The 26,366-nt window shown below is 39.0% G+C and overlaps 1 protein-coding gene across 1 annotated transcript in view; it reads left to right on the top strand.

The window, feature by feature from the left end:
- TRIM65 (tripartite motif containing 65) overlaps positions 1 to 26,366 on the top strand; it is a 442,474-nt gene that overhangs the window by 322,445 nt on the left and 93,663 nt on the right. The window contains exon 5 of the mRNA XM_044085173.1: positions 9,062 to 9,139. Within this exon, the coding sequence (XP_043941108.1) occupies positions 9,062 to 9,139 (78 nt within the window). The remainder of the gene's footprint in view (positions 1 to 9,061; positions 9,140 to 26,366) is intronic.

Here is a 26,366-nt window from a genome sequence, read left to right as displayed (position 1 = left end):
ATTTGGCAGGAGAGGTAGGTTGGGTTTGTATGGTGCATCTTAGATAGACAGTCTTAGTGTACATGCCACAAGGGCACAACTTTGGTGTAGGCATTCATGCTGATGCTGGTGTGTCCTTTATTGTGAATTCACAGGGCACAGCACTGCTACAGTAACACCTGTAAAAGATGGGGCACAAAGACAGGCTGATGTTGGCATCTGTGCTTGGACTGGTGATGATGACGATGATGAGATACATATACCTGAGGCATTTGACTGATGGCACATTGGCTCTGCCTGTCTTTATTCTGGTGTCACCCCCATAAGTAGGTTGTATAGCAGTAGCACTCACCATCCCAATGGAGGAGGGATCCCCTGTTGCTCCAAGAACCAGCGATTCTTCTTCTGCAGCTGTAGTAGCAAATTCACATGAAGTCTAATGTGAGTACACCACTGATTTCTTGTAGGGGTGCTCTTTATTGTCACTTGTCTCAGTTTGCCCCAACACATATATGAGAACTGGCATCAATCAACAGATGTGCCATGGTATTATCTGGATGCAGTCAGCTGCACTCAACTTCAGCTTGGACCTTGTTGGTTTGTTGCATGGCATCCTTAAGGAAGTAGCCATTAGGGGCACAAAAATGATTGTTCTGATGAGGAGTGTGGTAGCACACACCCCAACCATATCCACATCTGTACAGAGGCTCAGCAGTGCCCCCATCACTAGACTGAGTGGCAGTATTGTTCAAAGTTGGTGGAGGGTATATATCAGACTTTCTCATGTAAGGTGCCACGTTGGTTGCATACTCATCACCTGCATCTGTACATGTACAACACAGCCTGTTCTTATTGTAGGTGGGTGCATTTCTTACCCTCCATTGGCAGGATACCTCATGAGCAGCCCTCATCCAGGTCACAGTCCTGCAATCAGATGCATTAATGTCAGGGGGGAACTTGAAGTCCTAGTGCAACTTGCCTTTATAGTGGCTACAGATCATATTTATTGTATAGCAACCAAAACAGATTGGAGGAGGAAATTATCAGTGATGCAGAATACCCATTACTTCACGACTCTTGCTTCTGCAACAGGCCATGGTCATATAATAATATCCCCCACCCCACTGCAGAAGGAAATTGTATATGACATATAATTACCATCATCTTGAGACCCCTGTATCGGCTTCGTGTGATGTGTCCCCTACAATCTAGTTTGTGTAGTTAGACATTTGTCATTGTTTCTCTAGCCCCTACCACGTGGTGACAGCTGTGAATGAATCCACCGTCTCTCTCCTGTGGTAAATCCACAATGTGGATCAATGCATTTTGGTCGGAGCTAAAGCACTTAGTGCTTCCTGTTAGCTGTTTAAAGTAGAGAAAGTTTTTTTTTTATCTCAAGGTATGCTACAAGGATTAACTACACCTCTGCCCTCAAATTCCGATTAAGTACTTTTGTGAGCAACACAGCAATCAAGACCCATTCAGTTTCACACTGGAGTCTTAACAGATCCATAGTCTCTTGAACAGCTTTGTAAATCACTCACTGAAGGTTCTATTGGCATTGCTGCTAAATGTTTCACTGCACATACCAGCATGAACTGATGACACCAAGGATTAAAGTATGCGGATACATGACAGCAACTCTTAGCATTTGTGCTATGTGCAGTGATGATATTTTTGATGTACTTTGCCCTTTTATAGTCAGGCTCACAGCTGCTCAGTTTCATCTGTAGACAGCTATGTCTTGCAACTCTGGTAAATTTGCATACGTCTTACTATTATTAAGAAATTGTTTTACTACCCTGTTTTACTTGTATTTCATCATACTCATTTGCATATATCCTTTGTTGCACATTTGGATTTGTTGCACTTGTATCAACTTGAAACACCGGCCTTAAATTATAACCTTTGTGTTTCTAGAGATGTGATTGGCCGTCGGGGCAGGACCATTTGGCATAATTTTCAGCTTTCACAAGCTGTCTTTAGGGATCTGTCAAATTGAAAAAAAAAGCTCCTGACTCTTTTTACTAAATTAATTCCTTTCCTTCTTCTAGAGTAGTGCTTCACTGTATGCAAATAAATAAATAAAAAAATGTAAAATAAATCAACTGTAGTAGACACGCAAAATAAAACTTAAGTATGATACATTACTAATGTTCGTTAGTAATCAGTCTGTTACTAAAGCACTTGCTTAGTCAGTTTATGGTAAACGCTTTACGTTTCAAAGAGTGAAATTAAATCAGTGTCATGGCAGTATATTGTGCAATCATTTTAGTAACACTTGTGATAATATTACTTTAATAGTAAAGCTTATGTTTAATTCCCTTGCTCTCTTTACAGATAAGACTTGGAAGCAAACTTCCTGGCACTACACGTATACCCTACAAATACATTGTACTTAAAAAATGGTGTGTATGTGCAATCTGTAAAAATGTTTGTATTCTGTAGGGAACATAAGTACAGAGCTTCAATGTAAAGGATGATGAGATGATGAAGGGAAAAATATAGGGTCTGCTTTTTATGCCCAATGACAAACTTGCCGATTCCTGACCTGCCAATACCATGTCCCACTGCCATTGGCATCATACAAATGCAGGAACTTGCTGCTTTAAAGTGTTTTGTTTGGGCTGCATTGAGGAGTTGCACCACCACATTCCTAATCTGTAAATATATATATATAACGCAGCTGCGAGCGCATCGAGTTAGAAGAAAGGGAAATGCGTTTGTTCCCTTTTTAATGAGAAATGTTCTAAGTTTGCTTTTATTATGTGGTCATTAGCCAACATGCTACTGAAAATGGCTAAATTTACTGCCCTTCACTTCATTGCAGATGTGGTGCCACTGGAACTGCTGAGTACCACAGCAAAATGGAAGAATTGTATCCTGTTACTTGTGCAGTTCATGGAACTGGTACTCCACCAACTTGAGGACAATAGTCTTAAACAAGGTCTTTCTCTAAACTGAAGAGTAAAAAAAAACTCTAAAAAAATCTTCTGGTCTGAAACCATAGTAAGTTGCTTCCTGCACATTTAACAAGAAGCTTGCTACAGATAAATCACCACACCCTAAGCACTTCAGCACTTCAACTGCAACATCTGCATGCATTTACAAAGTTGTGATATCCTTACAGCTTCATAAAGCAATGCTTCTACTGCAGTCCCACCCATCAGTACCTGATGATTATGCCCCTAACAGCTTGCACGTGAGACAGCCACACCTTTCACCTCTCCCTAATTACAGCTGTAATGGAAGGAGGGGATCTCATTTATCTTGAGATGCCGTGATGACAACTGTATTTGCTTTTTTTCCCGTTGACTCTTTCATGTTGTTTTCATTTCGTTTGAATCAGAACAGTAGAGTCAAGTTCAGGAACTTAACTTTCACTATCCTAATACGTGTCAGTAACATGCAGAGACTTGAATGTTTACATTCCTGGCCTGTTAGCAACATAGGAACACTACTATGCAAATGCCCACAGGGATAATATGATGATTAGCCATATACATCTTTAAACACACATACTTAAAAGTTTTTGCCATCCTTTACAAGAACTTAATATTGCTCACTTCCCAATTCAAGCAGGACCATGCACAATAACCTGAAGGAAGAAGCATAGTATCTGATCCATTCTTTACTTTGAATAAACTAGACAACTTAAGTTCAAAGAAGGATTGCTTCATGTTTTTATTACCTGATTTCAAGAGCGTGTACATTCTACTCTGGTTAGCTATCCCCCTGCAAAATACTTACAAGAATACAACAGTGAATTACTTCAAACAAAAAGGCCTTTTCTTTAACTTATTGGTCCCAGGAATAACCAGCCACTCGACAGGGTTTGGAGAGCCTATAAGGGTATCTGTTCCACTAAAGGTAGCCTATATTTGTTTATTAGGCTATTTGGAATGATAAGCACTTGAAGACTTCAGTGCCTTATATTAGATAGAATGAGATCATGTGCAGAGTCCTTTCCTGATTGCAAGTTAATTTTAGTTGGTTGTTGCATGAACTGCTATAATCTGTGATGAAGGATCATTTGATTCCAATTGCTGACAGGAGGGCAGGTGGCATTACCATTGAAGTCACCTAGAATAATGGCATTCTTTTTAACTCCTGCTGAGTTCAGACCCAAAATTAAGTCTTTTAGGATGGTAACTGAGGAAGGAGGGGGCATATAGGCTATTGCTTTGTGCAGGTGGGTTTGTCCACCAGTTATTATTTCTGCTTGTACTCCGTTTGGTTTTCTGTCATTGTTAGTATTGGCTTTAATTACATTAGTAATGTTAAAGGAGAAATAGTTTTTGATTAGCAGGGAATTAACAACAGTGAGAGTATAGCATCATCAATCTTTACCAGGTCAAGATAAATAGCACGCATGGCGTGACCTCTGTCCATAGCCTCTGTAACATTTTCAAGGAGCCTTTACATGCACTTCTAAAAATGTGATTTATCTCATCCACTGCTGGAAAGGTCCACAGACAGGTTAGACATTCAGATGTAGGATAAATGCTCAGTCAAGGCATAAACACGTTAGTTATGGTCATTCAAGGAGTCGTCTGTACACCTTTCAAAAGAAGAACAACGGAGATTATGCTAATTCAGTTTTTCAGTCTGACAGTAGTTTGAACCTGGTTCTTGGCTTTATGAGACACTGTAGCACTTAAGAAGTTTTCTCTCAGAACAACTAACAGTTGATACAAATTAGGTGGACTGTAAGTCAACAATTTGTTTTTTGGCAACGTATGACTTTATTATGAATTTACCCTGAATACAAATAGCTGCCTATCTCAGAAAGTTTACAGCAACAGTAAGATTACTGGGGGTTGTATTTTGACATATGTGTTTTATATATGAAGAGAGGATTTATTATCAAATGAAATAGCATTCTAAGAACACTAGTAACCATAAGTATAACAGTCAGTAAGGTTGTAATATTCAAATGATTTATACAGTATAACAAAACTTTGTTTAGCACTGCTATTCTTTAGATATCTGTCAGAATCTTAGAACTGACAAGTGTCCAGATTTTCTTATAATGTCCAGATCTTTGTCTCATATTTTTGATCTGTTCCTCAGACTGGCATCTTGGTCCATGGCAGTCATCATGCCTCTGTACTCAGCCATCATCAGACCCATCACTGAGTATAATGCCCCCTTCAGTATGTACCTGACCAGTCACATGCAACAACTGGAGTAGAATAAACCTGCTCTCAAGATCCACATGGATTCATCTCCAAAAGAATATGGGCATAAACACAATGTCTTGTGCAGATCACCTCAAAGTCCTATCTCTATACTCTGTTTCCTACAGACTGCTGAGATGTGATTTACATCTGGCATATAAGAAATCCTTGGACCCTGCTCTGCTGGACCTTTTGCATATTCACAAAGTGAACAGCACCAGAACTACCAGATCTAAGTATTTAAACTTTGCTTTTGACTTAAATAGGACATATTGGAGGGACAGGTATATATGTCAGAGAATCCCCTTTTTCTGCAATAGGTTTGCCATCCATGTGAAGCAGAGCCCTTCTTATTTGAGCGCAACTTGGACCAGTGGATGGGAAATCAGAAATTTACCCCTGATACTTATATCTCTGATTGACAGAAGCAGCCATTAAATAATTCCGTAACTAATAAACACTCCTTTAAAATAACCTCTAAGGCACAATACCTTGTAGCATACAGTTGTGTTGTGTGGCTAGGTTTATAAAGGTCCTAGTGGTCATCAGCCTAGTCTACACCTATGAAACTGTAAAATGTGTGGTTTTCTGGCAAATCCATTAATGACTGACATCACTAAATAATGACAGGCATTTGAGTTTCAGACTTCATATCCTTCAGAAAATGCATGTTAATGCAAAACCTGTTTTTCTATCAACTTTCTAAGTTCAAAAGAACAATATTTAAAATCTGTCACTAGTTTTAGGCCATTATTTTTGGCTTTCTCCAAATTTATTGTGCTAGGATGAGAGATATGTCTTAGACTGACATGTCAACGCCTTTTTTTTTTTTCATTTCACTCACTCTCTCTCTTTTGGCTACCTGTTTTGGCACTTGAAATGCAGAGTGCAGACAAGCTAAAACAAAAAGACCTAAAATACAGGAGAAGAGGAAATTTTAAAAATTGCTCTTCTCCTTTAAACTTATTTTTGCAGGGGGGCAAGCCCCCCATGCTTCCTGAACTAAGTTCGGGCTCACCACACCTTGGAGAACAGGGAATATTCAGAGAAATCGCATCTTTGACTTAATATACGAAAGTCCATTCTTATGGCCATTCAGTCTCCATATTTCAGGACTCACTCTAGTGGGTCCCGGCATTTCAAGTGGTTACCCTTTCTTTCAGCTGGCTAAAACACAACCTGTATAGTGTACTGCACATGATATCTATTGTATTTTAACATTATATTTTATTCTCTTGGTAGCGCCTGCATTTTTGTAACAAATCACTTTGTCAACAACTGGACATTACTGCAAACTGACTAACAAATTATGCATTACATCAGTATGTTTTTCTTCTCTGGTTCTAACTAATTTCCCTACACAACTCTTTTATTGTTACTTATTTTCCCATTATCTGTCAGAGCAGTTTCACAGCTGTTATTTTCTCTGTTAAATGAACACTAACTCTGTTATGGCATGCAGGGAGAACATATAATTTTATGACTGGCCATAACTTAATCTTTTTAAAGATTTGGGCTCAGACAGTCACACATCCATCTGTGCCTATCCCTGAAGTGTAGTTGGCATACTTGTCATACTAAGCATCTGAAAATGCACATTTTCCACACTCTTATCTGCAAGTCTCTTTTTTCAGCCAGTATGAAAGAAATTATATACTTTTCTTTCTAAGCACAAGTGGATATTTAATTACCATATTTAACATGTGTAACATAATAACCCCAATGAAGGTCTCCTGCTAACCCGAAAGCTTAAGTAATTGCAGAACTTATCTTGGTCCAATAAAAGGTATTACATCACCTCTGTGTTACAGTATCTTTGTGTTTTTTGTTAGTGGACCAACATGGCATTTCTTAATTTGTTACTTACGTATTATCACAACCACATTTCCAACCTGCGATAGTTCGTAATGGTTTGATGAAAATTTTCAAAAAGTGGAAGCTTATTTTGTTTTCCTTCATAATGTTTTCAGTACTGTGACTTTCCTCGATGTAGTGTACTTTATATATTCTTTGTAATATTGTGACGTTAGTAGTTTGAGTATTTGAATGCTGGTACCATATTGTCTTGTATTGTTTACTTGTCATTGATGAACAGCGGACTGAAAGGCTGGACTGTTGATCACAACTGAAGTTTTATAGCTTCATATCATACTTGATCAGGCAAGTTTCGTAGGCTCCACTTTGGAATTGATTAAACATATATGTTTTGAGAAGTTGCTACTGATAAGTTTGTCTGCATGTACTATATTACCTTCATTACACACTCTTGTTGGTAATTACGGCAGTGCTCCTGTTGTGTGTGTTATTAATACGACTGTACAGGATGGCCATGAGTTTTATGTGGAAATATGCGTTAGCAGTACCAGCTGTTAAACACAACCTATCATTTATTTGGAGGAATAGCGTGGGTTCATCACAGCTTATGGTCCCCATTTATTCAATTAACACATGTTTGCCAATGATTCTCTGCCATTGCTTATGTACACGGCATTGCTTCCTCTATTCTACAAAAGTGCTTGTTTGTTTAAATCATCATTTGCTCTGCAAGTAAGCATAACCTTTCATTTTCTTTCAAATAGTTGGTTTTCCAAAAAAAGTTATAAGTACGTGTTTCAGTTCTTCTATTTCCTGCCAGAGTAAGTGTCAGGGTACTTATCTATTATTGCAAACAGGAGAAACAGCTTAATGGCTTGGAAAATAGCCATTTCTCCTGTTTGAAATGTGGCTGCGATAATACGCAAGTACCTTTAATTTTTTTTTTCTTCTACACTGTGTATGCCCCCCCCCCCTGGCATATGCAAAGTACTCCTGCAGCACGACTAACAGCTGCATGAACTCCAGGCTGCTGCTGAGCTCACCTCTCTTATTACCCTGTTAGAGCTTGGTATTACACCTGCAAGAAAATATTATACTTGAAAAAATTGCAAAATTGTAAACTGTAGTTTATTTATAGACATGCAGAAGAACCTGACACTTTAGTAGTAAATGGAGTGTGCCATATATGGGTTGGTAGGATGTAAGGACAGAATGAAGATCTCAGTACAGGGTGTTTTATCAGAGATCGGCTAGATAGAATAATACAGTAAAAGCTCACGTCTGTTATATTTTACTTCTAAGCACAGTCTACAGGGAGTACAAACTTGGCTAGAGCTCCATGCATGGTCCACAAATTCATCCTAGAATGGAACAAAAGGAACCTAAAATGTGGAGGGGAGACCAAATAAGGGATACTTTACTGTTGGACTACATTGAAAGGATCATCATGCAGTCCCTAAATTTGGATGGTTAAATTTGAAGCTCCGTGTGAGAGATTACATAAGGTTATTTGAAAGTATCCCGTTAAAAACAGACTGCTTCTCAAGTATCAGCTTGTGTTATGAGTATTACATATCGAGTCTACTTAACTATTTGAAATTCAGTGTGTTAAAATACAGGCTGTGAATCACATTATACTGACCAGTCTTATATCCATTTAGCACTGTGCCAACGATGGAGCTGATAGACAAGGAAAAGAGTCTTAGCTCTGTGTAAAGGCAATATACATAGCATTTAACTTTTTAGAAGGGAGACAAGCTCCACTGCATCCCCATGAGGGAAGTTTACTGCCCTACTCACCCTAACTAATACCAAACAACTCAGAGACTCTGCATACACAGAAAAGACAGAATATCTCAATTTAACTTGAAGTTTTGTATGCATTTCAAAAGGGCGTTTATTTATTTCATTTCTTATTACTTCATATAGTTATTTTGAATTCAACAACTTTATTCAATGCAGTCTTCATAAGTGTAGGAGTGATATATTTCATATATTGATAAATGTTTGTAAGACAGTGAGCACTGATGATGTATTGACACAATGTAACTTCACAATTGCCTGTTTATTTATTTTTTTTCTTTTAGCATCTGCTAAATTCGACAAATGTGATTTGACCAAGATGGAACCTACACACTTGATCAAACAAGGTAGTCAAACAGAAGGTAAGTGTTAAAATGTAGTAAGTTTTCCTGAATTTAGGATACAATGCTAATCTCAGCTGTAATGAACTATAGACTGTGCCTTATTCATTGTTCACATTTTTTGTGGTCATGAATTGTGGGGTAACATTTCACTTGGTTGCACACATAAACTGGTGATTTAGAGCATGCTTGTGAGACCACACAGCCTCAGGATGGCATATACAGTTTTTATGAGTATTTGGATATATATGTGTGTGTGTGTGTGGGGGGGGGGTGCAGTGGACCCTGTAAAATGTTTTTTTATTTTAAGTTTTTAGAAGTTGTGGCTTCTAATTATTGACCTTAGGTCTGTAATCATATGAAATGTAACCTCCTAATTTGCAGGGTCTAGAAACAGTCATTCTTCACTAATAACAGCATCTCTGGACGTGATAAGTTAAAAGTGTCTTATATGACACTGATTGTGCTATTCTACCAAAGTAAGGCGTATCATTGGAGCCAGTACATTAAATATAGATATGTTTGCTTTCTTTATGCTTTGCACAAATACTGTTTTGTCACTTGATGCAGTGTAATATATCCATTTAGTGCTGTTATCTATGAATTATGTAAACTTCCTTTACGTCCAATACTCAGTTTTATCGAATCATGCTATTTTTTAAATTAAAATTAATAAACTATATTAAACAGAAAGTGGGCTTTGAAATAAATAATGCTGATGACTTGTATATTAAAATACAAGGTACTTTATAATCTAAGAAAAACTGCTTTACATTTTTTCAGTATCCATCTCTGTGATTGATGTCTATGTCTGGCAAATGTAGACTAGCAGCTTGGGAAATGAGATGTGAAAAGGAGTGGCCATCTGGTTGATCTCCAACTCCAATTGATTACAGAGGTGCTACTTACAGAATATGTGACCTACGGAAATCAGAGAAACTTAATAATTTCATTGATACATCTGAAAATACCTGCGTACTGAGTATTTCCCTGTCACATAACTGAATATAATTGAATAAAATAATTACTGATTATTCATGAGTCTTTACTAAACATCATGGAATAATTTTGGCACCAGTCTGTACAAAGTAAACTTTAGGACAGATTCTAAAGCTTATTTTCATTGTAAGATAACTCCCCAGATTCAAAATTGGCATAAAATGATAGCAATTAACAAGCATTATTAATGCTGAATGATAATCCTTTTTGGTGCAACATCTCTTGGCATCCATTTCCAGTTGAGAAGTATCAATACTTATCTATTAACGAATGTAAAATATAACAATAATTGTTAATAATAACCTGTAATTACAATGGTTCTAGCCTCCAGGTTATCACAATGAAAATATGTACATTATTGTATATACATAGATGCATACAAATATTCAGGCAGGGGCAGCGATACTCTTCTTGTCTGCCAATATGCTAAAATAAGCATTCCCATAACAAATGTCCAAGTTGTTCTTAAAAGTTTCTAAATTAGTGCTTGCTTTAATATAGTTTGGTAGTCTTTTTCATGCATCAACTACTATCTCAGGTAACCAATTAGTATATCTCTCATTCCTTCATAATGTCCTATACAGGTTGTCTGATGATTCTCTACTGCTTTTGATAATTCCAAACATTCCCAGAGTTAGTTGTCCCAAAATGCCCTATATACCTGAATAAGGCCTCATGTTAGCATATATATATATATATATATATATATATATATATATATATATATATATATGTATATATGTGTGTGTGTGTGTGTGTGTGTATGTATGTATATATATATATATATATATATATATATATATATATATATATATATATATAAAACACTGTACAAGTTCAGATATTTCAGTCTTTCATAATTACCTTAACTTTCACATCCATGAATGGATGCCTTTGGTATATTTCCACTGTACTCTTTTACTCTTTCCAACTTATGCTAATTTTCTTATACGGTTTCCATTTTATAATTCCATATTCAAGTTTGGATCTAATGTAAACTACAAGCAAGGACTGCATCATTTTTGTTTTCATAGCCTTTTTAAATCTTTTTATACAGCCTATAGTTTTATAACCATTATTAACCAATTGTTGATATGATCAGATAAAAAAATCATAGCTAGTTCTACCCAAACACCCAAGTTCTTAGATGAATCTTCAGTTTCAATCAATGTATGCTTGCTTAAATATTTACCCTTCAGTCTATGTCTCCCAAATTTCATATACTTAGTTTTTGATGTATTCATTAGCACAGTATTCTCCTGTGTCCAAACGGTAAGTCTAATCAAGTTCATTTGCAGAAATGCCGACTGTAAAGGTTGTAATCAGTTTACCCATTTTCAAGTCACCTACGTTTCAGGCTATAGAATACCTCAGATGAAAAAGACAGAGATGAAAGATACAGCCTAACAGATATGGGCCTAGGACAGAATCCTGTGGATCATCCTGAATGTAGCTTAGAATTTCACTTGTCCAATTGTTCTTTGATACTTGCCATATTCTGTTTATAAGTCATGCAACTATCCATATTATCAAGGTTACATTAATACCTAGTTGTTCTACTTTATTGATCAGTATATTGTTTATAACCCTGTTAAAGGCTAAAGATAAGTCTATATAAATTACATCACATCACACTTTTCAATTTATTGACATTATATTATTACAGAACATCATGTTACATGTAGTTATAAATCTTGTTTTCAACATATGTATGTTGGAATCCCCTTCGGAAGCTCAAAGTTTCAAAACTTTGAACTTCAAATGGCCGAGACCATAAGATCAAAGTTTTGAAACTTCGAATGTTTTGAATAGAAATTTCCATACAGTGCAGAATGGGATATTTACCATTTTCCTCACTTTAGTGCAATCTTGGAGTTGGTATATTTATTTAGTAGGTGTTATGGGGGGTCAAGCCCCCTGCAAAAATGTAAAAATTGTTTTTATTAATTTTTTTTTTACGTTTTTGAACTTTCAGAACTTCGATCTGAAAATTGAGGTTTTGAAACTTTGAGCTTCCGAAGGGGATCCGTATATTGATATATGGCTGTAAGGCCCAACCTTTCCATTTCTGACAATAATTTGCCCCAAATAACCTTCTCCATTATTTTCCTTAAGACATTATAACAAGTGCATATCTCCAACCTTGAAGAATCTCCCCATATTTAAATTATAATCATCAACCCCTTTACCCATTTTCTACATGGGGTCAGGTATCATGTCAACTATCTTCATGTCTCTCGATTCAACACTCTCCTACTGTCTTTGACAGTCATGCCTGATTTTCAAAGGCCTTCTCTCACACAATCCATCCATCTCTTTGCTGGATGCTCTTGTTCCATGTTTCCTTCTTCCTGTCTGTCCCAAATCGTCTTCACCTAATTGTCTTCTTTTCTTCACATGTGGCTGAACCACTGTAATTTGTTCTTGTTGACCTTCTTTGCAGTTAGAACTACTTTGCTTCTACTGTGATGTCTTATTTCTTCGTCTGTCCTGCAGTATGTCAGACACTTCATCTCCATCACCTCTCGCTTCTTTGTCTGCTGTGTCTTTACTGACCAGGTTTTAGAACCATACAGTAGTAAAGATCACACCATTGTTTTATGCATCTTACTTTTCAGGGTCTTTGGCATACTTCTGTCATATATTATCCCTGGAACTCTGTGCCAGTTGTTTGCAGCCCCTCTGATTCTAGCTTTGAACTCCTCATTCAGACTTCCTATCTCCTCATACACCCCTTCCAGATACATGAAACTGTTAATCTGTTTCACTGTTTTTCCTTCTTTCTCAGTTCTCACCTTCTTCTGATTCCCCCCATTTGCAACCATTATAACTGTCTTATCTTTACTTAGTTTCATTCCATGTGCCTTCATATTTGAATTCCATGCCCCTATTCTTTGCTGAAGTTCTTGTTTCAAGTCTGCCTGTAAAGTCACATTAACTGTATGCAGCAACTCTGTTAATCTGTCCCTCTGAACTTTTACTAATATAGTCCATTATCATAAGAAACAGCAGTGGGCTCAAAGACCAAATGTTGTTTAGGTTCATAGCTTCATAGAATGATACTAGGCTATTGGCCCAGAGGCCCTTGTAAGCCTAGTCAAGAATTTCACCCATGTTCCCTCAAAGTCAGCACCTGTTTCTCCAGTCCAGAAAGGACACAGGTGGGATCCCAGGGGTGTATTTTCTGTTTCCCATCCAGTCGTCCAGGATCCTCTTAAAGAGAGCTGGAGAGGTACTCTGCTTGACATGAAGAGGGAGTCTGTTCCACAGATGGGGGAGCCTTGGGACACAAATCTATCCTGCCAACAAGTTCTATTAATGTCACAGACCAGGTTAAGGCTTCATGTTGGGGTTGCCCAAGTGGAGTTTGACTTACGGATATGCAGCAACTCCATCAAGGCTGGGTCTGAAATGGCCTTGTATGCCAGGCACAGGTCACCTCTGAGCAGTCTGTATTAGACTGAGTAGATGGACAAGGCTTTTAGCCTATCTGTATAGGATAGGTGTTTGAGACTCTGGATTTTCCAGGAACCTCTGTGGTCTGTCCAGCTGCTGCATGTGCTTGGCAAGGTACATGCCAAAGGGGGCATTGTACTCAATAATGGGTCTTATAAGGGAGGAGTACAGGGATGTTTTGACCTCCTTGTTCCTGGATGAAATACCCTTGTTTATGAGGTAGGCCATGTAGAAAGCCTTCCGTACAATGGAGACAACTTGGTCGTCCAAAGTCAGGTTGCTATCAACCTGGGTGCCCAAGTCCCTCATGACTGATTGCATGCTTAGTACGTTGTTATTAATGTGATAATTAGTGGGGATGCCATTTTCCCCAAAGGGGATAATGATGGATTTCTTGGCATTTAGTTTGAGGCTATGCTTCTGCCACCAGTCATTAGTTTGGGTAAAGCCCTCATGGAGGATATTCACATAACAAGGGGAATTTAAGACAGCGGCCAGCTTGCAGTCATCTGCAGACTTGGTCAGCCACAGACCACTGTTTTTGGCTTGCACCTCAGAAAAGTAGATCCCAAACAGTAGAGGCCCCAAGACCAATCCTTGGGGTACACTGTTCATTATGGGTCTACTAATAGAGGTGGCTTCCCCTACTTTGACTGTTTTGACAAGTTTGAACTTGTCTTTGGGTCCTTGTACATAGCCTGCACTAATTCTCCTCCTACTGAAATGACCTAACTTATAATAGATATAGTGGTACTAAAAGTTCATGCTGAAGTGTTCTCAGGTCATTATTACCAGATGTTCTTCATGTTTCACTGTTGCAGTCATCACCTGTGGGTTACCCCTGCTGTGGTAGCCCTCGGTTGGCCCGAATACCAGAGTCAATGTTTTTGTGCGCCAGCTGCCGTAGCCTGTAGTCTGACGTCAGGTCATCAGTGCTATAAAGCAAGGCAGCCAACATCTTTCTTGACATGGAGCCCATAGCAGAAGCAGTTTGCACGAGTGCCAATTGGTCGCTACCAGCAGTTGAATTTCAGCAGAAAACATCTAAAGCTAAGTACCCCGTTGGGGACCCTTTTTTCTTGCTCTAACCGATGTCCAAAAAAGTTAACAGTTGTCTCACCTGTGGTAAGCAGATCCCACACTGAGACTTTCATTCTTACTGCATCCCTTGTTTAAGCCCAGACCATGATGTCCCTCTTTGTCATTTCTGTGCCCTCTTTAATGCGAGAACCATTCACAGTAGAGCTCTTTTTGTAGACAATTATTTTCGTGTTCCATCTTTGAATTCCGATATGGCATCCATCTGCCAACAATCTGTCGACATTCCAAAAAAAATGTAGAGATAAAGATAGAGACAGGCCACACAAGGCTAAGCCTTCCGACAACGCTACCGCTAACCAAGTCGTCAGTTCTCCAGAATTCAGTCAGGCGCTTTTGCAGCCCCTGATGCCCGACTCGCTTTCTACGCAGGCCTCTTTCGGAGACCCTTTCGGAGTATGGCGCAGAAATCCACCTCATCTTCCGAGATTTTGGCTGTCTCTGCCTCAGTTGGGTCCGGAGCCACGACGCAGGCACCAACTTCTAAGGAAGCCTTTTATACTACCAATTCTAGACAAAAAACAACGTCTTCACATCCAACTACTGCTTCTCAGAGACCGACGGACTCTCTCAGGCCTAGAAGCCAGGCCACTCCTGGGAAATCTGCTTCTAGCCACCATCTTGCTACTGCTACTCCACCCATGCTTAATATGGTGGAGGATCTCATCTCCCTTATCCGAGGTACTCAGGCCCCCACTCCAAAAAGGAAAAGGCATCCTTTTCCAGAAATTATGACAGACCAAGAGTCTGAGGAATCTGATTATTCTTCTTTTGAAGAGGAACAATATCCCTTAACTGTTTATGAGGATTCAGATGCAGAGGAATCCATCTCTTCTGCTTCCCCTCCAGAGGACCTCTCCTTTGGGGAGACCCTTCACTCCCTCAGGGAACATTTTCAATGGGAATCTCAAGACTTCGCACAGTCAAAGAAATGACTTGGAGAGTTTCTGGACCTGCCCTAGCACAGGGTCCTGGCCATTCCACCTATTTAGGAAGTGGTGGATGATGTTTTCCATGAATCCAGCCTAGCCCCTGATGCCCTGCCTCCTGCTCCAACTAAACCTGACAGGCACTACAGAGTACCGGATTCTCACAAATACCTGTACAGGAATCCTGCTGCTGAGGTCATTACACAGGGACCCAAAGGAGCTAAGACTAGTTCTGCCAAGAATCCTCTTCCTTCTGACAAAGATTCCAGAGCTCTGGACAGGTGGGGTAAGAAAGTATACACCTCTGCAACCTTAACTATCAGAGCACTCAATTGTCAGTTCCATATGTCAAAATATCAACAACACACTCTGGAACAATTAAAACAGAAGATTGCTACCTCTCCTGACAGTGCCAACTCAGCTTGTCAAGTGGCCAGACACTCATTACAATGTGGATATGGCACCCTAGAAGCCTCTAGCAGGGCAGCAGTGACAGGATCTGTTATTAGAAGACATGCATGGCTGAAGAAACAACCTCTTTCTGATCATGTCAAGTCTAGATAAGGAACGCCTGTTTGGGGAAAAGAAGAAGAGGTGCTTTAAAAGATGGAAGACAAAGCAAAATCTATGCAAACAGCAAAAGATTTCTTTCAAGTTCAACCTCCAAGATTCAGCAGGAACTTTCCCTCTAAGCACTGGGCCTTCCTTGCACCTAGCAGACAGGGCCAAGGTAAGCCCTGCAGGACAGGCCATCCAGGCCCCTATCCCAGGGCCAGCAAAAAAGGAAACAGTGGACCACTTCCATCTCTAAGGCAGGGGGTTCTAAGCCAAGCTTTTATGGCAAGTACTTACAATGACTCTCCCTCCCCCCTTATGCCCTCCTTTCACTCATCAAAAACTAGGAGGAAGGCTCACCCTCTTCAAGGACAATTGGGTCTCTATAACCAAGGACCAATGGGTCTTAAAAATCATTTCTCAGGGATACAGATTCTACTTTAGTGAACTCCCTATTCCAAGAGGGTACTCAGACCTCCCCCCATACCAGTGAGCAGAGGCATTGAAACAGGTCCAAACTCTAATATCCCAGGGGGCAGTAGAACCTGTCCCTCCAGATCAAAGAGGAAAAGCTTTTTACTCCAGACTATTCCTTGTTCCAAGAAAAGAGGGCACTTGGCACCCCATCCTGGATCTATCCAAACTGAACACCTCCTTGGTGGTCCCCAGATTCAAAATGCTAACCTTGCAGCAGCTCCTGCCTATGCTCACACAGAATGCCTGGCTTGTGACACTAGACTTAAAAGATGCCTACCTCCACATCCCCATCAGGGAATTGTGCAGAAAAATCCTGCACTTCAGAGCAGGATATCAACACTGTCAGTTTTCTGCACTGCCTTTTGGCTTATCTACAGCTCCCCGAGTTTTCACCAAATGCTTGGCCCTGGCTATAGCATTCTGCAGACAGAGACATATACATATTTACCCTTACCTGGATGACTGCCTCATTCAGGCAGTGTGCAAAGAAAAGTTGCTCCAGAACCTTCTCTTTGTCAAATCACTCCTAACTTCCCTAGAGTTCACCATCAATGAGAAAGAATCAAAGCAAAACCCCGCCAGAAAAATTGTTTCCTGGGAGCAGTGCTAGACACAGCAACACAAATGGCCTTCCTATCCCCAGAAAAGCAGAGCTTCCTGCCTCTCTACTTCACCCATCTGGCTTCCAGAAGTCAACTCACTGCAAGGAAGTTCCTGCAAGCCCTGAGATACATGGCATCTTGCATTATCAGGCTTCACATGGGAAAGCTTCTGTGGTACTTAAAGAAACTTTGGTGTCAGCACTCTCAGTCCCTAGAGACCACTCTCCCTCTGATCCCTTGTAAAAGTGCTGAATTTCTCTGGTGGGCAGAGGTCTGTGCCATGAACAAGGGTCTTCCCTTCATCTTCCGCCCTTCCAGCCAGACCATCACCACCAATGCCTCAGACATTGCTTGGGGTGCTCACCTACCAGGCAGGTGTACCAAGGCCTTTGGAATGCCCAGCAACTTCACTTGCACATCATACAGAAAGAAATGATGGCAGTGCAAAAGGCTCTGACTTCCTTCCAACCCCATCTCAGGCCAGGGGTCCTCCTTATAAAAACAGACAACACCACAGTAATGTGGTACATCAACGAGGAGGGGGCACCCAATCTTACCCCCTGTGCAGGTTAGCCATGAGTCTCTGGTTTACAGCCACCTTCATGGGGCTACAGCTAATTGCCCAATATTTACCAGGGATCAACAACACACTTGCGGACCACCTAAGCAGAAACTTACTGGACCCCCACGAATGGCATCTCCGAGACAAATCTTTCTGCATATCACTCAGGAGTGGGGGACCCCAGAAGTGGACCTCTTTGCCTCGCACCTCACCCACCAGCTGCACAAGTTCTGTACCAGGGAGTATCACCTCCTAGCATGGAAGGTGGATGCCTTGACCTTCCCCTGGAGCTCCCTCTTTGTGTACGCATACCCTCCTCTGCCCCTATTTCCCAAGGCTCTGATCAAAATAGGAGAGGAGAGACCATAGGGCCATCCTCATTGCTCCAGATTGGCCCTGACAGCATTGGTACCCCTTATTATGCAGTCTGACCTTACAACCCCCAAACCTGCTTCCCCCTGATGTCAGACCTCTTGACCCAGGAGAGGGGGAAGGTACTGCACCCAGACCTACAGGCTCTCAAGCTTTCAGCATGGCTTATATACTAAAAACTAACAAGGAGTCTGTGTTAAGCAAACAGGTCCTGGACATCATCACAGAGGCCAGAAGGCCCAGCACAAGAATCATATGCAGGTAAATGGAAAAGATTATGCTCCTGGAAACAATCAAAAGAGGACAGTACCTCTCAACCTTCTATCCCTCTCATCCTGGATTACCTTAGCAGAGTTGCTCAATAGTGGCTTCTCTTTCTCCTGTATTAAAATCCATGCCTCGGCCATCTCTGCCCATTATGATTCAGACCCACCCCTCTTCTCTCACCCTTTGATTAAGCAATTCCTCAGGGGGGCTTCTAATATCAGGCTTCCCAGAAGACCTCCTCCTCCACCCTGGGACCTGAATTATGTGTTAGAGAAACTAGCCTTACCTCCTTTCGAACCTGCCTCTTCAACAGAATTGAAATACCTCTCCTGGAAGACTGCCTTCCTACTAGCTATCACCTCAGCCAGAAGGGTCTCAGAACTTCAAGCTCTCATGGCTATCGAGCCCTACATAATTTTCCATGCCGACAGAGTCTCTCTGAGGACTAATCCCACCTTTATGCCCAAGGTGGTATCTGATGTGACCCTTAACCAGGCCATACACCTTCCCACCTTCTTTCCCAGGCCTCTAAACAAGGGGGAAAGAATTTTGCACTCACTAGACGTGCACAGACAACTTAGATACTATCTGGACCGTACTAAGCCATTCAGGAAAAACAGACAAGGTTCTTGTAAGCTTTTCCCCAGAGGCAGAGGGAAAGCCCATCTCCAAACAAACCATTTCCAAATGGATTTCACGCTGTATCCATTTTTGCTACAGACTACATGGGAAACCCATCCCTAAGTCTATCCATATCCACCCCATTAGGGCAACCTCCACTTCCACTGCCTTCCTCAGAGGAGTACCTACCAGAGACATCTTGGAAGTGGCCACCTGGACCTCTGTCCATACCTTTACAAAGCATTACCACCTACCTCTCTTTTCTAAGTCTAGGGCAGGGTTTGCCTCTGCAGTTCTGCAGGACCTCCTGTCCCATACCTAGGACTCAACCTATCCTTCCACCCTTTACCTCAGCTTTGGGAATCCTCCTACTGGTGATGACTGCAACAGTGAAATACAAAGAACATAGTACAGTTGTGTACACTTGCCATAAATGTAGATGTTCGAGTGTATTCACTGTTGCAGTCTTGGTTTCCCTCCCTCCATCACGTTTTTCACATCTTCCCCTAGGGGGGCACAAGCTTCCCAAGGTGACTTTTAGCCACCAGGACCACTTCTCTCTTTTCCCTTGTGCTTCTGACTGGTTAGGGCAAGAAAAACTGATGTAATGATGTCGACTGCCTTGCTTTATAGCACTGATGACTTGACGTCAGACTACAGGCGACAGCAGCTGGCACACAAAAACATTGACTCTGGTATTCGAGACGACCGACGGCTACCACAGCAGTGTTAACCCATAGGTGATGACTGCAACAGTGAATACACTCAGACATCTACATTTATGGTAAGTGTACACAACTGTACTTTCTGTCTCCTCCTTATACTAATTTTGGGTCCAGTTTGCATAATTCTTTTTCAGTATAATCTAATTTACTTTCAGCATCTAAAGTTGCTTGGATGCTGCTACCACAACTTATTATATCATTTGTGGAGCCATACTGTTTTGCATAAGATTTTGTAAATAGATCTATAACCTGATGTATTTGAAAATAAATTTTAGATTCTACATACAGTTTATCGATTTCTATGTTTTTACTTTTACCACATCTTATATATCCATAAAATGTTTTCCTATTTTGCTCAATATTTTTATAAACATTTTCTTGACCTTCTCTCATGCAGTGTTTACTATGTCTAATCAGTTTGTTTATTTCACTTTTCAAAGTTTTAGTTTGACCTTGTTTCCCTTTCTTTTATTAACTAATCATCGCTCTTTTAGTATCTCTTCCCCAAAATAAACAGTTGCTGGATCATACACATTATATTCCAATGGCCTTAACATCAGACATTACTCCCAATACAGTTAAGCTGTTTAATTATATCTTCATTTTACACTTATAACTAGATATATTCTACAAAACTCCCACAGCAGCCATTTATGTACATATTGTCGTGAATATTTTTTGCAGTGCAACCTTCTCATTCTTTAACACACTCATGAACAGAATCACATCTCTGAATGTCGTTATCAGTATTGACTTCCATCTTTGTGCAATACTTTTTCTTTGCTAGCAGAAGTATTGCATGGAAAGAAAAAGAAAACAAAGCCAACTCAGTTTTGGTACAAAATAAACCTTTTTTATATCCTAAAAACATGAACATTTTGGTTAAGTGTATTTCCTGTCTTAATGTTTTCAGGTTCCCACTGCCCCCGTTCCACATCTTCAGTGATATATTTGTATATTCAGGATTATCTTTCTTAACTTACGGGGTATAAATATTTTGTAGACATTTCCATTCAGATATTCTGAATTGCCTTAACTTTATAGCATACCTCAGGAATATAAATATCAATCTGCCCAGTAATTCATCCACATCAATTTTTGGTTGAGCTCTTACTTTTTCCCAGTTTTATATGCCAATCATGTTTTCAGTTCCTTCAAAGTATTACCCACCTTATTTACTACGCATTTTATCACTGGACTTTCCCCTCTATTTTCTAAATGTAGTAAAACTATTTTAGGCTGGATCCCCTCCAACAGCTGTGTCAAACCCATGTTTTTTGCTGTGCTCAATAACCTCTGATATTCAGCTTAACTTTTTCCCAAAAGCTCCAGTCACCACATTGGTTCATTTGATTACAATATATCAAATAAAACTTCCTACTTTTCCACTTATAGAAGTTCCTCTATTTTGAAAGATATTCCTACAGCGTGTTGCATCATATATGGTAACTTCATTCTGGGTTCATAACACATCCAAAAGTTATAACAATCAAACTTGACTTCACTGTTGTTACCCTGAATGATTTTTCAACTTAGCTGTATTAGTTCAGTATAAAAATCACAGTATAGTTTACTAGAATGCATTAAAAACTGTCTTTTTGTAAGAATATTTGTGTCCAGTAATACTCTGATATTACTCACCCCGTACAAAATCGTCAGGTTTGTACTTGCCCTTAAAATATTTTCGGCAATTTAATATGGAAAAGTTTAGAAATCATACACTAGCACTGGAAAAAATAAAGTGTACTGCCCAGACTCTTTGCTCCAGACTTATCACAAGCATTTTCTGTTTGTGGAAATCTTTGCATAACCTCTTCCTTTAGTTACCGAGTTTTACGAATACTCAGCCTACTCCCAAATATCTGATAAAGTATGCTTGCCATAAATAAGGCTGATTCTGTTAAGCAATTGGAAATAAAAACAAGTAAAAGGCTTCATGCTTGACAAATGATGTATAAAAATTATTGCAACCTTGGTTTGAAGGAAGAACGAGCCTTCTTGAAATTGTCTGTATGTCTACATGTGTAATTGTTGGACTGCACATGTATCTGATGACCTCATCAAATCCAGGGAGAGGGAAATTTTTAAAGCATGAGGAGAAGACGTCTATGATAACATTTTTGCTTAGTTTAGCAGAAGCATTTTGGAATAAAGTGTTAATGAGGATCCATTTAGAAGCTCACAAAAATCTGACTGCAACTTTAATTAAAAAAAGTAAAAATAAAAATAAAAAAAAAAACAAAGGGAAAAATATAAAGAAAAGGACCAGAAGAGAAGGAAAGAAAACTGGAGCGTTCAATGGCAACTACGGTGGTGGTGCGGTAGCATTGTCGCCTCACAGTAAGACGTTGTCCTGTTCGATTCTCAGCTAGAGCATCTTCTGTGTGGAGACATGCGTGAATGGGCGTACCTTCGTTGAAGGTTGTATGTCAGGGCCGGCAACTAGGCACGTAAAAATCTACTGCCAATCAATAGTGGACCAGAGTTCCGCTGTGGTGACCCCTAACCGGGAAAAGCCGAAAGACACAACAACAACAACAAATATAATGGCAAGTTGACCAAGATTTGACACAGGAATGGTTAAGCAGAGGTAAATTGAAACCAAAAGATGAAAAGCTAATGTTGGTGGCCCATAGTGGACTGCATACATGTTGGTTTATAAAATCCATTGAAAAACAGTGGGAAATAAACAAATGCAAGTTCTGGAAACAGAAACACATCTTGTTGCTAGGTGTAATATACTTTTGGTTAAGGATCTATATACTGAAAGGCACAATAATGTGACTAGACTGTTACACTGGAGATTGTGCCAACACTACAATTTAGAAGTAGCTGAGAAGCATTGGAGACATGAACCACCAAGCATTGTTGACAATGAAGTGCATATCACATGGGATCACCCATTTTCAATAGTTCAAAAATAGATGCAAGAAAACAGGTATAGTAGTCCAAGAAAAAAGACAAAAGCAGCATTGATTATTGGAATTGCTGTGCCCAGTGATTATACTGTCTTATGTACTGAGGGACTCAATGTCCTAAAATACCAGGATTTGCAAGCAGAAATGAAAGCAATGTGGAAGGAAGATACCCAGACAGTTCCAGTAGTAGTAAGAGCAACAGGTCTTATAAAAACTAATTTACAGTTGTACTAACATATGTTACGAGTGCATGTAACTCTGAACAAACTGCAGAGGGAGTCAGTTCTGGACACATTGCAGGTATTGACAAGAGTAGTCTAGGCTAACATCAAACACTGAAATGATACTGATTTCATGAGCTTTCATTATGCCCATTTCTGTAAAGATAATTAAAAACAAACTAAGAATTTGGAGAAGGTAAACAGAGAGAGCAGTGCATTCTTAGAAAAACTCATTTCCTTTATCATTCTCTGAAACAGTATGTAAATATACATTGTAAACAGCGATACAAATAGCTTTTTATAGGCCTGAAGTGACACATACAATTCATTTTCATCTAACACAATATCTACTACTTCTTAAATCAGCAATGTCACTCCCCACAACCAATAGCCATCCATCAATGTATTGTGTTCCTATTTCTTTTGACACCACTGTCCAAGTTTTTAATCTTTTAAGACAGGTAAAAGATATTATTCTTGACCGCTTTAGTTAATCCAATAACATTTCCTGCTACAAATCTCAACCTCATCTCTGAGAAGAAAAAAAAAACTCTTCATTGATCCTCCACCTGCAAAAAAAAAAAAATGTTTTCCTTCTCAGTACTTGTTGCTATTTCTCCCAAGTTTAAAACGTAATTTACTCATTTTTTTCTTCAAATATAAGAATTCAAGCTCAAGCTATAATAAACATTTCTCTGCAATATATATATATATATATATATATATATATATATATATATATATATATATATATATATATATACACACACACACACACACACACACACACACACACACACACACACACACATACATAAACCCTAAACCGATTCTTTCACTTAAATGGTGAAAAATAACTCCTTTAGTAAACACCAAAAAAAATCACAATAAACCCACAACAGAGACAGAGTTTCACCAAGAAAGCTTTCTTAATGTTGTGGGGAAACATTTAAATACAGTCATGCTTCTTTCACCCAGTCAAAGCCTGAATAGCTTGAGCATATAAACTTCTGTATAAAACTGTTTGCTTGCCATCTAGTGACTAAATATATAATTACTACAATTGTAAAAAAAAATTCTGTAATTATTTCTAAACATATGTAAATATATTTACTTATACGTTAATGAAAACATATTAAATGTACATCAGTAAGTATCAAAATTCTTCATTTAAACCCGGTTTTAATAAAGCAGCTAGATTGGCAATCCATTTTCTTTTGTTTTTTTTTTTCAAACAAGCCTAATGTGACTAATGGTACTCAAGTTAAGGGGAAATTTAAATGTGAAAGGGGTGCCACAGCACTGGTTGTTGCAAGTGGTTATAAAACAGTGACTGACACTTCATGTAACACTGATACTGAAGCTGCTTTGTTTGAAATTTCCCCATTCAGAAAAAAATCCAACTTAAAGAGACATGCCAAGTTAAAACACACAGTAGTAGAAACCATCAAAGTAACACCTTTTCTCCAGAGTGTCTTTCTGTATTAAATAAAGGTCTGATGTTTACCTGTATGTCCCTTGACATCTTTGGATGTCATGTATCATTTGAAGAAGTTCTGTAGAAATTTAAAGTTGATATATTAGTTTAATACACATAATCTTGTGCTGGATAGTAAAAGTTTTTGTAAATTTAGATAGTCTGAATTTAATCCATCATATCATCCTTCAGTGCGAGTTTTTGAGAACATGGTTTTGAAAGAGCTACTACAAAAACGTAATAAAAGAAATAACGTTATTTAGGAGGAGATAAAGGAGGTGCAGTGGTTATGTGGGACATAAAGAATTATTTTAAAGAAGGGGATAGACAATTTTCTGATTGGAAAATGTATTTCCCAACATTCACAAGATCCCACTCCCCACCTTCATTTAAACAACAGTTAGACACTTTTTTTGACTTGTGGAGGTGGTAAATGGAATAATTTCTAATAAATAGATGGAGGAATTTAAGGTGGATGTCCAAAACTATATATATATATATATTTTTTTTTTTCTTACCTAAAATACATAAAAATAATTTTCCCTTACCAGGCAGACCCATTGTATGTGGGAGATACTCTTTAACAGAACCAGCATTTGCTTTTTTAGAATATTACTTAAAATATTACTTAAAACCTATCTTGTCCCTCATTCCAGCAAGACTTAAAGACACTACCCATTTTCTGAATGTTTTCAAGAGGAGTATGGCTTATTTGGTAACTTTGGATGTGAATGTCCTTTATACTAACATCTCACATACAGGTGGGAAGGAAGCAGTTAGACATTTATTGGCGAAGTATGGTCAATATAAATTGGAATTTAATGAATTTATTGTGGACTTGTTGCACCATACTTTAACTAAAAATGCCCTTTTCTCCCAGGAATCCTGTTATATACAAATGAGTGGTACTACAATAGGGGCCAGTTTTGCCCCAATGTATGCAGAAATTTTTATGGGTTTCCTAACGAAAGAAATTATATGGAATCAGGATAATAATCAGTTTTTGGTTTTCTTTGTTACTTGGATGATTGCTGGTTAGTATGCGAGTGGGACATAGATTTGCTAAGGAATTTTGTTTTCTTCTTAAATTCCAACAGTTTGGAATCAAGTTTGATGTTCAGTATGATCAGCATGTAACACAATTTCTGGATGTTAAGATAAAGAAATAGTAGGTGGTTCTATTAAGACTACAGTTTGTAGAAAATCTAAAGAAGTTCATTCTTGCAAGCAGATAGTTGTCATCCAAAACATATAATGAGAAGCATTCCCAAGTCATAGTTTCTAAGGCTAAAAAAAGAATTTGTAGTGTTTATGAAAGTTATGATAAGGAAAGTACTGCAGTGGTGGTGCTGCGGTAGCGTTGTCGCCTCATAGCAAGACGTTGTCCCGTTCGATTCTCAGCTACAGCATCTTCTGTGTGGAGGCATACGTGAATGGGGCGTGCTTTCATTGAAGGTTGTGCGTCAGGGCTGGTAACCCGGTACATAAAAATCCACTACCAATCATTAGCGGACCGGAGTTCCACTGTGGCGATCCCTAACCGGGAAAAGCCGAAAGACACAAACAAACAATGATAAGGAAAGTGAGGACTTGGTCTGTTTTTTTACTGAAAGACGATATGATCATAATAAAGTTTCACAAGTTAGGATGGATGTTGGCAAATTGTCTAGAGAACAAACACTTAAATGTAAAGATTGGGTGGATGAACAGAAGGACACTACATCTCAGAATCAAGAAAATCATGCAGAAATATTGGGGCACTGAGAGTAGTGATAAATGTTTTCAGGGCGAGGTGGAAAATGCATTTTTGTTTATACTAATGGAAGATCATTGGAACAACAAATTTCTATCTTTAAACGCGTGAACAAGCAACGCTAGATTGAACAGGGCTTGTGGAGTTGTGTACCATGTGATAACTGTGTGCATTGTTCAAGTATTGTTAAGATTAAACATTTTGCTTCTGTTAATA

The sequence above is a fragment of the Protopterus annectens genome, chromosome 10.part0, assembly GCF_019279795.1.
Source record: "Protopterus annectens isolate FY-2018-M chromosome 10.part0, PAN1.0, whole genome shotgun sequence".
NCBI lineage: Eukaryota > Metazoa > Chordata > Ceratodontiformes > Protopteridae > Protopterus > Protopterus annectens.
The sequence above is the reverse complement of the archived record's forward strand: the minus strand, read 5'-3'. Positions and strand labels throughout refer to the sequence as shown.